Source organism: Fragaria vesca, linkage group LG4 (genome assembly GCF_000184155.1).
Source record: "Fragaria vesca subsp. vesca linkage group LG4, FraVesHawaii_1.0, whole genome shotgun sequence".
NCBI classification, from domain to species: Eukaryota; Viridiplantae; Streptophyta; class Magnoliopsida; order Rosales; family Rosaceae; genus Fragaria; species Fragaria vesca.
Genome location: NC_020494.1, coordinates 3,176,495 through 3,189,397, shown reverse-complemented (window position 1 = coordinate 3,189,397; position 12,903 = coordinate 3,176,495). Strand labels below are relative to the sequence as shown.

The 12,903-nt window shown below is 37.4% G+C and overlaps 2 protein-coding genes and 1 pseudogene across 3 annotated transcripts in view; all 3 read left to right on the top strand.

The window, feature by feature from the left end:
* The window catches only part of LOC101306510 (adagio protein 1-like), a 6,896-nt gene extending 3,967 nt beyond the window's left edge, over window positions 1-2,929 (top strand). The window contains exons 1-2 of one of the 2 annotated variants that reach the window (XM_004296402.1): window positions 455-2,422; window positions 2,621-2,929. In XM_004296402.1, the coding sequence (XP_004296450.1) occupies window positions 609-2,123 (1,515 nt within the window). In that variant the 5' untranslated portion in view covers window positions 455-608 and the 3' untranslated portion in view covers window positions 2,124-2,422; window positions 2,621-2,929. Of the gene's footprint in view, window positions 1-454 lie in introns of those variants that run through there. The other variant, XM_004296401.1, reaches the window with a different exon arrangement.
* Window positions 2,930-6,468: 3,539 nt separating this feature from the next.
* LOC101306219 lies at window positions 6,469-9,856 on the top strand. Its single transcript, XM_004296400.1, has 4 exons — window positions 6,469-6,974; window positions 7,260-7,357; window positions 9,259-9,328; window positions 9,432-9,856. Exons 1-3 carry the CDS (start codon window positions 6,710-6,712, stop codon window positions 9,310-9,312), a joined length of 417 nt encoding a protein of 138 aa, XP_004296448.1. The 5' UTR covers window positions 6,469-6,709; the 3' UTR covers window positions 9,313-9,328; window positions 9,432-9,856.
* Window positions 9,857-11,319: 1,463 nt separating this feature from the next.
* Window positions 11,320-12,778, top strand: LOC101305929 (annotated as a pseudogene).
* Window positions 12,779-12,903: the final 125 nt, after the last annotated feature.

The window sequence follows — 12,903 nt, the reverse complement described above, 5'->3', positions numbered from 1 at the left end:
TCTAGATCATCTTTGCAAAATTTCAGCTAATTTGGTGATCGTTAAGGCCCTCAAAATCGAAAAACAAATCTGACGGATTGAATTCTGTCCGGTTCAGGTATATAACAGAAAAATGCAAGTTTGAGGGCCTTAACGATCACCAAATTGGCTGAAATTTTGCAGAGATGATCTACACAAGATGATCTAGATATGTCTAGAAAGAAGTTTGAGGAAATTCGATCAGGAAGTGGTGCAAAAATGGAAATCCACACTAAAAACTTTGGTGCGGACGTCCGCAGCCGAGAAGGCCTGTATATATATATATATACAGTCCGTCTCTGCTACAGACGTCCGCACCGTTTTACAGTGCGGACGTCCGCACCTGAGAAAAGTTCTATATATATATATCTGGAGATATTTCAAGTCAATTTTTGATTGTGGCTCTTTCTTTGGAATAGAATGCTAGCGTAATAAAATGTATATCTGCTGCCCTTATCTTATTTCATTCTGATGTTACGTATATTTGTCACAGCCGATTTTTGCAATATAGAGGGCCATTTGCCAAAAGAAGGCATCCGCTTGTGGATTCTGCAGTAGTTTCAGAAATAAAAAGATGTCTGGAGGAAGGCATGGAATTCCAAGGAGAATTGTTAAACTTCAGAAAAGATGGATCTCCAATGATGAATAGGTTGCGGCTGACACCTATATATGGGGATGATGATATGATAAGCCACGTCATTGGAATTCAGTTCTTCACGGAGGCAGATATTGATCTAGGTCCAGTGCCTGGTACCACAATCAAGGAGTCTGCAAAATCTTCTGATCGGTTTCATGCTTGTCTCTCCGCTTTTCGTCCTGGACTGCCTCTGGGGGAGCGAAATATTTGTCGTGGAGTTTGTGGGATATTGCAATTGAGTGATGAGGTTATTGCTCTCAAGATATTATCTAAGTTGACACCAAGAGACATTGCATCTGTTGGTTCAGTATGTAGGCGACTCTATGAGCTTACAAAGAATGAGGACCTTTGGAGAGTCGTCTGCCAGAATGCATGGGGTAGTGAAACAACCCGGGTCTTACAGGCTGTGCCTGGTGCGAAGAGGCTAGGTTGGGGTAGGCTGGCACGTGAACTAACTACTCTTGAAGCAGCGACATGGAGAAAGGTCACTGTCGGAGGTGCTGTGGAACCCTCACGGTGTAACTTTAGTGCTTGTGCAGTTGGTAATCGTGTTGTTCTTTTTGGTGGTGAAGGTGTTAATATGCAACCAATGAATGATACCTTCGTATTGGATCTAAATGATAGTAACCCAGAGTGGCAGCATGTCCAAGTAAGCTCCCCTCCTCCTGGTCGTTGGGGCCATACACTTTCTTGTGTGAATGGGTCACATTTGGTGGTATTTGGAGGCTGTGGGACACAGGGTTTGCTAAATGATGTATTTGTACTGGATTTGGATGCAAAACCTCCAACGTGGCGTGAAATATCTGGGTTGGCTCCTCCTCTTCCAAGATCATGGCACAGTTCATGCACACTTGATGGCACCAAGCTGATAGTTTCAGGTGGTTGTGCAGACTCCGGAGTTCTTCTTAGTGATACATTTTTGCTTGATCTCTCGATGGAAAAACCTATCTGGAGAGAGATACCAGTAGCATGGAAGCCCCCTTCCAGATTAGGTCACACCCTGTCTGTATATGGTGGTAGGAAGATTTTGATGTTTGGGGGCCTTGCCAAGAGTGGGCCGCTTCGGTTTCGTTCGAGTGATGTATTTACAATGGACCTGAGTGAGGATGAACCGTGCTGGAGGTGTGTCACTGGGGGTGGAATGCCTGGTTCTGGAAATCCAGGAGGAATGGCTCCTCCTCCTAGACTTGATCATGTCGCTGTGAGCCTCCCAGGTGGGAGGATCTTGATCTTTGGTGGGTCTGTTGCTGGTCTTCACTCTGCCTCTCAACTTTATCTTCTGGATCCAACTGATGAGAAACCTACATGGAGAATATTAAATGTACCCGGGAGGCCCCCGAGATTTGCCTGGGGACATAGCACGTGTGTTGTTGGAGGGACAAGGGCAATTGTCCTTGGTGGTCAGACTGGAGAAGAGTGGATGTTAAGTGAGCTTCATGAGCTTTCACTAGCAAACTCTGTAAGCTGATTGAGACTATATGGTGATATGGTGTAACTAAAGGGCACATAAACCTTCAACTGCAACATTTCAAATCATTCTGAGGAATCAATCAGGCAGAAATTGCTGTTTCAGTCACTAATCACTCTTGACAACTATTCCATTAGTCGGGGCTTCTTTTGGTTCTGAAAGTTTCTTATATGGATTTGTTCTGGCTTGGGGTGACATTTCAGTTAATTCCAAGAGGGCCCTAAAACAATGTTTGTTTTTTGTGAGGTTTGTGTGAGACTGCTCTTCAGTACAGACAATGAATAATTCTTCCTTGTCAGGTTAGTAGTGTATATAATGGACAGGTAGGTTTATATATGTAGGCTTAGTTTATTATTATGCCTGTGTTATCTGAATTCAGGTTCTGTAATTTGAACCAAACATGAAGGTGATGCCTGTTAATAGTAACGTATTGCTAGTTAGATATGTAATGAATATTTCTCCATCTCTCCTTTACTCATTTAAAATATGTTATCCAGCTTAAAAGATATACAAGCAAAGATTGTGAGGCACTGAAGAAGCCAGCACCCTAACTCTGTAGAACGTGGCGGTGTAGTTTTTGCGTCCAGAATAAGTTCCTTTTTCTGACTGAGATGGTTTCTTGAGACTTGACAAGTTTTCAGCCTTGAAGAATGTGGCTTCTTTTGTTTGCTGCCCTGATCTTTGCCTTTAGTTTCTTTTCAATTATGCATTTGTTTCCTTTTAACACAGTCGGAGATACATTTGTTACACTATGCTGTTTAGTCTCCGTTCGATTACGTATTCTCTGTCTGCACTTATCACAGCCAGATACAGTTGTTACAGTTATGCTCCCTTTGATTTCTGAGTTTACAATTTTCACTTTACACAGCCGTATACATCCTATTACGGTTGTAAAATTGACTAGCTTTTTTCCTGTCGTTTAGCAGTTTTATGCACTCGCTTAGTTAGTGACATGGAGTCATTATCAGTTCCTGTGATGTTAATGATTTATTCGGATAAGTTTTACTTGTGTTTTGGTTGTGGAATCGAGTTAATTTTTCGTCTGCTCTATTCCTATTCGTGTAGTGGAATCATAGTTTCTGTAGTGCTAAAGATTGATTGGGATAAGTTTTGCATCTTTTGGTTGTGGAACCAAGTTAGTTTTTGGTCTGCTTTATGGGCGTTTCCGTAGAGTTTGTTTTCTTAGATTATGCGGTCTATCTATGCTTCTTTGATAGTCTTGTGTTGTCTTTGGATCTTGGAATATTGTAATCAGTTGTCTTCGAGTATACTCTTAAATTCTCAGAAGAAAACACAGTGCGTGTATCTGTCATCCTTTAGGATTTGTATCGTCATTCAACTCGTAATTTATGTACTTGTGTCATTCCTACCTTCTTTTTGTTTCTCCAGGAACAATGTTTCAGACTAGTTTCGTTATAGGAGTTGGTAACTTCTTCTGTTCAATGCCACTAGATTAAGGCGAGTCTTACCAAGGTTTTAAGTTCAGTAGTTTGGATTTTTATTGTTGTCAACATCTAAGGTTAGACTGTCTTGCCTACCTTTGTACTTTGGTTTCTGGTTAGTAAGGATACATCAGCGATCTTGCTGTGGTTTTTGTTTAGTTTGCTTTTATGTGATGGTCTGGAAAATAATCTCAGGTTCATCGTGGAGCCATAGTTCTCGTGCATGGAGTAAATTGGATTTAGTTTTCTGGGCTAAGATTACTTCACTTCATTGTTTTGTTGTCTGATACTATGTTTTGAGGAAGAATAGAAGCCAAGGGAGGTTATTCCTCCATATTAGTTGAGGGCAAACCACAAACCACAATCCACAATATGCCGATGATGACAGATTTTTGCATATTAGAAAAGTAAGGATTAAATTCAGTTTAACCCCTTGAATTTTAGGGCTAAAATTATTTTGGTTCTTGACATTTTGTTTTAATCACGTTAGTCTTTGTACTTTAAAACATCATCAACTATGTCTTAAATTTTAATATGATTCTAAAAATAACGTCATTTGCTGATTAACTTGGAGTTGACATGGGGATCCATGTTTGAACTTTTTAACTTATAAAAAAAGCAAATGAACATTCTAACAATAAAACGATGTCACTTTTCAAGGACCAAACTCCGTCATATAGTGGACTAAAATTCAAATTTTGGATTAATGTCATTTGAGGGTACAATGACCAATATAATTTTAAAAAATGATCAAAGACCAGACTGATTTTAGTTCTAAAATTTAAAAGGGTAAACTGAATTTAGTTCAAAAGTAAATGGGTGCTATAACAAATTTACCTTATTTTTTTTTTAATTATAAAGATTGTGGTAGAACTAACCTAAGGACAGTATTTTTGGGGGTCAAATTAAATATCAAATATTATTATTATTATTTCTTTAAAAAAAAAAAAAACAGAACACTTTTTGCTCAAGGGCGGAGTCAAGTTAAGGCTTGGCAAGGTCCAGACCCCCCTTGCATTCCTAAATAATCCAAGCTAAACATCTATTAGTCACCTTCATTTTAGCTTAATTGTTGTTCAAATTCCTTAATGAACCCCCCTAGNTTAAAAAAATTGCATATTTCTTTCAATATTTACTAGAAAATCATCAACAAATTCTTTTCTTTTGTGTTATATTGTATTTAATAGATCAAACTTGAAATGATTAATTGTTTATTTTTCATTGTCGATCTATTCCTTAACGAGCATAATAAAATTTTTTTCTCCGTTTCTTATTTATATTCTCTCATTAGATAGTGGTAGCTTATTGTCGAACAAATTTTTTTATTTGGACCCTCGTAACCTTGTAATCCTGGCTCTACCCTTGCTTTTGCTGTTTTAACGAGGACATGTTTTTGCGTTACTCACCTCAGTCACCCGTTTCTTGTCCGATCTGCATTTGTTGAGCATATTATAAAGTTATAAACGTTTGTCTAAGCAAAAACGGAGAATTATGGTTGCATTACTTATTTCTTTCATGTAGCAGTACTCTATTATCGAGTTACAATCATTCTAGATAAGTTGTAACATAAACTTTTGCAAGTTGGAAATGATGGAGATGTTATAGAATCCCATAAGAATATATAATTCAGTAGAGTATTTTATATCGCAAGAATGTGATTATAAACATATTTGGAACTCAAGTCACATCACGCTTACAGAGATCCGATCACATCTTCTCTTGATAACTAAGTTATGCTTAGGTTGATGAAGTCACTTTCAAAAGTGATGCCTCCATCCAAATTCTATAAAAAGAAACCATTAAGCTTGATCTTGATTGATATGAGACGAGGGTGTGAAGGCACAGCAATTACTCACTCGACCAAGTAACGGCACAAGTGCTAGCATCGTCTCAACAAAACAAAAATTGATGCTTTACAAAATTCTCGAGTATTTTGTGTTTCTTATATTGTGATCGGAAAATTCTGGTTGAATTGTTACCAAGTACTAGATGCGGTTCTTACATTGTTATATTGACCAAGTTGCGGCTTATGTTCTAATTTTCAATTTGACTGTGATTTCACATGCAAGCCAAAGTTAGGTTTCATGGTTGAGAGAAAATATTCACATTTGAGCATCTTCGACGAGTTAGAGAAGTAAAACCAAAATCTTTAAAATATTTTATGCTCTAACACCAAACGTATTATAGATTTTACAGATTTTGTATTTTTTTTTAAAATTATTTCTTCAATGTCACTATAATTATAAAGAATTATATTGTTTATTTTATCTCTCATCGCTATCTCTATTCCCATCTCACGAGTGTTGAAGTTGAGAAGACACCTAAGAATTTTGTCAAACAACATGAAGAAAATCTAAGAATCTTGATTACCTACAAAATTAGGAAATATTATTTGGTCTGGCGATATTAAGAATTTACTTTGGCTTAATGTATAAAAGATTAATTTCAGTTTACCCCTATAAGGTTTGAGGTTAACATCAGTTCTCATGCTCTTAATTTTGAAAATTTACCTCCTAAAGTTTCCAATTTTCATAAATCTTGTCTAATTGCTGAAATTTCGTTCAATTTGGAAGTTAAATGTTAACATGGAATCTTAGAAAAACAGTCTTAAAAGACGATTTTTGTTGTTATATAACTATTTTAGCTCTTAAAGTGAGTTATAAAGTCATAATCAACGTCCAAATTAGACAGAATTTCAGCAATTAACTTATGAAAATTAAAAACTTTAAAGAGTAAATTTTCAAAATTAAAAGAACACATACTAAAATAAAGTTAACCCTAAATCTTAAAAAGATAAAATAAATTTAATCCATATATAAATACCAAACTTTTGTCACAATATTTGTAGATAACAGCTCCTCCCCAACGAACCACATTCCTAGCAAAGCAAATAGCAACCTCCTATTTTAATCCAAAAATAAAAATCCCACAAAACGAGTAGAGACTAGAGAGTAGTAGAAAGACAAAGATCTGACCAATTGGATTGCGTGCAGTCCACAGTACTTCACTTCTTGTTCTTCTATCTGTACTCCACTCTCTCCACTTCCTTGTTCTTCTTCTTCTTCAGAGTCCAGACCCAGAAACTCATCAGAGATCCCACAACCCACTTTCCTCTGTCTTCTGCTCCAAACCGAACAGACCCAGATGGCCATCAACCGAGACAACACTCCCCCACCTAAGATCGGCAAGATTGGGCCCTACACTGTGTTCATGACACCACCCTCCACTCCAAAGCCACTAGAAGAAGAAGAAGAAGACCAACAACAGCAAAAGCAGCCCGTGTTTGATTCACCCAAGAAAGTTGTCCTGCCTCCGGTGCAGCCGCCGCCTCAGCAGTTTGTGAAGCCGGTCGCCGCCGATGGCTCTGTTGTTGGCTTCTTCAAGAATGCTGTCACTAAAGTGCAGAATGGTATTGCATGCTTTTCCTTTGCTTGCTTGCTTTTTTGTTTAGCTTTGTTTTGGGAAAGTTAGATGCAAAGGGATTGGTCTGGAAAGGAAGTTTAACAAAAAAAAAAAAAATATGCAGAGTTCAGTTACATATGTGATGATTTCAGTGACTTCGGAGCTGGATTTTCGTTCTGTAATTTCTTTAGATCCTGTAAAATATTGAGTTTTGTTGTTTTAGGGGATGGTTTCATTGGTATTTCATTGACTAGTGAGCTACTATTGACGGCGTTTTTTGCTCGTTTTGCAGCACATTCGAGTTTGGATGATCACTTGGCGCGCTGGTTTGGGTTGAACCAGTCAAAATATCAGTGGGCACTTGATGATTACTATGAGAGCAAGGGATTGGTAAGCCGTTGATTGCTTCTGTTCTTTGTAGTTACTTGCTTTTCAGTTCACTTTTTATTTTTGAATGTTTAGCAGCTGTTTGTTGTTTATTTAGATCTAGATTTCACAAAGTGTGTGTATGCTAGATAAGGAATTCAATTTGGCTCTACTATTTCTTATGTTTCATTATGCGCTTTCAGACGTCTCATACAATCAAACATATTGTTCCATTACGCACTCTCATACGATCAAACATAATGTCTTCCTAAACCTATTGCACACAGTCAAATACACCTTTTTTTTTTTATTAAAGGCTATTTTCCTGACCTGTGGCCAAACCGCCAAAGAATGGTTTTGTTCAATTTCTATCCATTATGTTAAAAGACATAAGACTTGATGAACACTGTATACCCAGGGTCTAGACCTGTTACAAGTTTACAGTAGCATATGTAATTTACTGGTGTTTTGGTGTATGAATGACTTTCTAAATGCCATAGTAGTGCTAAGCTGCTGTACCTCACAAATCCTTTAAATACCATAATGTAAAATTAATACTGAATCTGAAGGCATGTACAAGAACAGCCTATCTTTTTTCTTTTCAAATAAGGATAACCTCAAAATAACATGTCTGAAACATAGTAGATGTATGTATTTAAGTTTTATAGCTATATCAAATGAGATCTAAAGTTCTACTGAGATAGGCCATTCTGCCTCATGACATCGGACAATACAAGGAAAAGCCTCATGACTTCTGGTCATTTAGGTTTTGAACTTGTGTTTATGCGTTGGTTTTCTTATGGCATCACTGGTCTGTCTTATTCGAACTGAACGGAGAGAATGCAAACCATATCTTTCTGCAATGTAAGATGGCCTCCCATATTTGCCAAAGACTTATAAACTACCTGCCTGTCATAAACAGTAAGATTTGAGAGAGGAGGGGGGGGGGGGGTGTTTTGATTGTGTGCGCACGCGTGTGTGGGGCTGGTGTCACTTGGGAAATCTACAGCACAGATTTTCTCCTCTGTTTGCTCCTAACTGTCCTCGTTTTCGGAAAGGAAAAAAAGCCAAAGTGTTGTCGGGATGTGGCGTCTTTGTTGTGGATGAAAAAGAAGTAAAATTTTTGACATCGATGAAGGGTTACCGGTTCAAGATCAACGGGAAAGTATGGTTCTAGGCAGTGCTTTGGGCTTTTGTTTCTGAGGTGTTTATACAGTATAATCTCGTATTTTAAATTATTGGAGAGCAGCAGCAGCTTAGGACTTTTTGTTCCTCTATTGGGAGTTTTGTGAGGGATCTTTGGATCATGTTTCTTTTGAGATTTTGCTCCAACTGTGTTTTCTATACTCCTTCCACATTTCATCTTCTTTTTAATAGAATCTGTTTATTTTCAAAAAACCAAGAAAAATGTTGCAGTAGAGACTTTGGAATTTGGTTAGACAAGTATCTGCCATCTGCTTTTTTATCCTCCATCTCGCATGTGCTCCTTATCCTTGTGAACTTGAGTTCAATATAGCAAATTTTATGCTATTTTGAAAGTGGCCCTCTGTTGCTAGTTGTATATAATCCTGCCTTGATTATTTTTTTCTAGAAACTTTCACGGCCTGTTTTCGATGTCAAAACCTTATCACACTTCTTGATTGAAAGCTTCACTGAACTTATTTGCATCAACCTAATTTCTGAAAGAAATGGTTCTTCCCTAGCCCCGTATGGTAGATGTGTTATTTATTTTGTAAAGTTAGGTGGTGATCCCACACAGACTTTCCAATTTTATTGAAACAACGAATGCTTGATTGATGTGGGACCCTCAACTTCATGGAAAGTGCATATATGTTTCTCAACTTTTAACATCATGATAACGTTTAGCTAACTTGATCTTCATTGCTGTTAAACCTAACCAATGACTTGATCGTACTTGGTTGCAGGAAAAGGGCACTGCTAAAGCACAAGAGGTATCTAGCAAGATGCAGAGTGTATAACATGCTTTCTTGACAGGTAACTTGACGTGTTTTTTTTTTCTTCTTCTTCAGATTTCCATTTGATGTTGTATTGCATATAATTTTCAGATCTTTAACTAGAAGTTTACGTAAATTTGCAGAGTTGACTGCAAGAGAAAGCTCGTGAACTCTTCTTTCGCGTATACAATATTTATACTATATATGGGGTTGCAGAAATGCAGCTGAGTATCTGTAGAGTACAACCAACATCTGAGACTGGTTAATGCAATTCTCTGCCTACTGCAACGGCTAAGTTTGGTTGTCTAACAGTTTCTAAGCCATGTAATATCATCTAAATCTCTAGTTTTCGGCCATTGGGTTTTTCACTCCTTAAGCTGTTAGCTGATGTATTCCAGTGTATTGATTTTGTACCTCCAGCTTGTTGGTATATTTGTATTTTCTGTTAAAGCCATTATTTGCTACTTATGATTTCGAGTGATTATCATTCTTTTTGTTGGCACACTGTCTTGTTGTTTCTCATAGCTGCACAAATATAATCACCGCAGCAATAAATCTAGCTTTCACCAATCGTATTTGAGTTGCCTTTTCTTCATTAGACAGGAATTGTTAGGCTCATGGTTTGTTCCAAAGTGATCTGAATCTGAATTCCGTTGAGCTGCTTTGGAGGCTGGGATTGTAATATCACTCTATCGGGCAGTATAGGAAAAATAACGTGAAAGCTGGGATTTTATTAAATTTTACTCCTTTTTGATTCCTCTTCTTCAATAGCTGAACTCCAAGTTCCATCTTCATCCTGGCCTCCCTAATTCAGTTTCTAGTTTGGGGCAACAAATTCTTCATCTTAATTGAGTTGGTACATTTGTGTAACTAAGCTGCATATTCCGTTTCGTTTCATTACATCATCTGCTTGTAAATTACATGTAATCTGTTTTTGGGTTTTTGAATCTTCCACTATTTCAACTCGCGTTGTTTCTATTTGATTTAACTTTCATGAGTAGTGCTCTAGAACTAACAGGTTAAAAGCCAAACAATATTATGAATAGTTGGTTTGCTCCGGTATAGATTATTCTAGTCATAAACACTTACCTAGACTTTACAGCTCTACTCTAACTTTCACTTCAAGTTCTTGTTAGGAATTACAAATTACTCTAGTGTTCACCTAGTTAGTAATTGCTTAATAATATTAAGGTATTATGCACAACTGTTAGATTAAGTTGAATTGTTTTATTTTCAGTGTTAGATTAACATCCAATATTGTGAATAACCATTTTAACTTTTTTTTTTTTTTTTTTTTTTTTGTTGAGAGTATCAACGATGGTATCCTCAAAGCCTTTCCAGACCTAGAGACTAATCCGCGCCGAGGGATCATGTCACATCCAATATTGTGAATAACCATAACTTTCTTGGTCAGCTTCAAAGTTCTGGATATATATTGGTTCGGCTTGCCTAATTGAATATGAGTTCCAATCACTGGATGACATGTAGTCTCAGGCATTTTCCTTTGGCTTTCATAGGGTTTTCCTATATTATAGCATTTCTATTCTATAAAAGAAGGAACAAAACAGAATTTGTGACTATATGGTAGAATTTCTCTGGTCTGACTTATGATTAGTTATCAAGGAATTCATTATACTTTGCAGGAAGATTCCCGGAAATTTAATCTATTTTCTTTGTTATGCTTCCATAGTCTAACTTGTATGTTTGTACTACAGCTTGCCGCTCTTGGCAGAATCATCATGGGAAGAATATAAATATTCCTGGGTAGGAAAAAACTAATCAACATGACTTCCAGTGGTCAAGAACATATAGTCTACTCTTCATCTCAGCTCTCTAATAATCCTCATGCCTTGTTCTATCTTCTTTAAAATGTTATATCTATATCCTGTTTAATCTATTGTTCTAAATTCTAAGATTCTTTGTATATCTGCAAGTTTGTTGAATACTATTACTGAATCCTTTATCAATGTCGAGTTACTCGGATACACAGACAAGTAGTGGATCAGATGCAGGACTTTACATTGGTGTAGGGTTAGGTACGCTGTCTTATTCTCTTTCTGCTTTGATTTAACAGTTATTTGGTAATCGTTATGTGCAAGGTATAGAAGACTAATCGGTTTTCATCGTTTTGTTACATTTTGCAGTAGTTGTCTTTGTGAAGATCACTATCTTGGTTGTAGTATGCAAGAAATGTAGTCAGAAAGGTAGCAGCTCTGATGATCCAAGCTTTCATGATCCAAGCTTCCCAACACTCACAATGGATAATTTTCTAAATGATATGGAAAGAGAGAAGCCCATCAGGTTTACTTCTCAACAACTTCGGATTGCAACTGATAACTTTACCAACTTGTTGGGTTCAGGAGGGTTTGGTTCAGTTTATAAAGGTCTATTTAGTAATGGAACGCTTGTGGCAGTGAAGGTTCTGAGGGGTACCTTGGACAAGAGAATTGATGAGCAATTCATGGCGGAAGTTAGTACACTTGGCAGGATTCATCATTTCAACTTGGTTCGTCTTCATGGTTTCTGCTTTGAGAGACAGTTTAGAGCACTTGTTTATGAGTACATGTCTAATGGTTCGCTTGATAAAATTCTATTTCTTGGAAACAAGATTATAGGATTTGAAAAGCTTCATGACATTGCGGTTGGGACGGCTAGAGGGATTGCTTACTTGCACGAAGAATGCCAGCAACGAATAGTCCATTATGATATAAAACCTGAAAATATTCTTTTGGATGTGAATTTCTTCCCTAAAGTTGCTGATTTCGGTTTGGCCAAGCTGTGCAACCGAGACAATACTCATATTTCAATGACAGGTGGGAGGGGAACTCCTGGTTATGCTGCACCAGAACTTTGGCTGGGGTTTCTTATAACCCACAAATGTGATGTGTACAGCTTTGGAATGCTGCTATTCGAGATTATAGGTAGAAGAAGGAATCATGACCTTAATCTTCCAGAGAGCTAAGACTGGTTTCCAAGGTGGGGATGGAAGAAGTTTGAAGCTGGTGAACTAGGAGAGCTAATGGTAGCATGTGGTATAGAGGATAAAGATAAAGAGGCAGCAGAGAGAATGGTAAAGGTAGCTATTTGGTGTGTTCAGTATCAGCCTGAGTTGAGGCCTTCGATGAGTCTTGTGGTGAAAATGTTGGAAGGAGCAGTTGAGATTCCTAGACCTTCAATTAACCCATTTCAGCACTTGATGCCAGGCACTCCTATCATGGCAGCATATACCACTAGTGCCCTTGACATGGATTCCTCTCAAGCAATAACTGGATGTAACATTGTTCGTAGTACTCCCATCATGACGAAATACGACATTGAATTAGCTTCTACTTAAGTAAGGTTGAAGCAAGTCTTTCATGATGTCTCTTTCATTTCATTGCAAACTGTCATGTCTCTCAATTATGTATATTGTAGGCAGTTATACCTGTGGTGCTGAGGTTTTGATTGTTCAACTCCTCAGACACTGCGCTGATCAGCACTCAGCAGCCATGACCGGTATTCCCTTATTATATACAACAATGAGAATAAACGCATGTAAACTTTTGATTGCACACAATGAATATATGTATATCCATCTTCTTTAGCAATTCACTGTTCATATATAAGTTCCATTAC

What these genes read in the sequence shown, in the direction of transcription:
- LOC101306219 (XM_004296400.1), top strand. Translation starts at nt 6,710, where the DNA reads ATGGCCATCAACCGAGACAACACTCCCCCACCTAAGATCGGCAAGATT. An exon ending in TGTCACTAAAGTGCAGAATG is followed by an intron (nt 6,975 to 7,259) that starts GTATTGCATGCT and finishes CTCGTTTTGCAG; the next exon opens with CACATTCGAGTTTGGATGAT. An exon ending in ACTATGAGAGCAAGGGATTG is followed by an intron (nt 7,358 to 9,258) that starts GTAAGCCGTTGA and finishes ACTTGGTTGCAG; the next exon opens with GAAAAGGGCACTGCTAAAGC.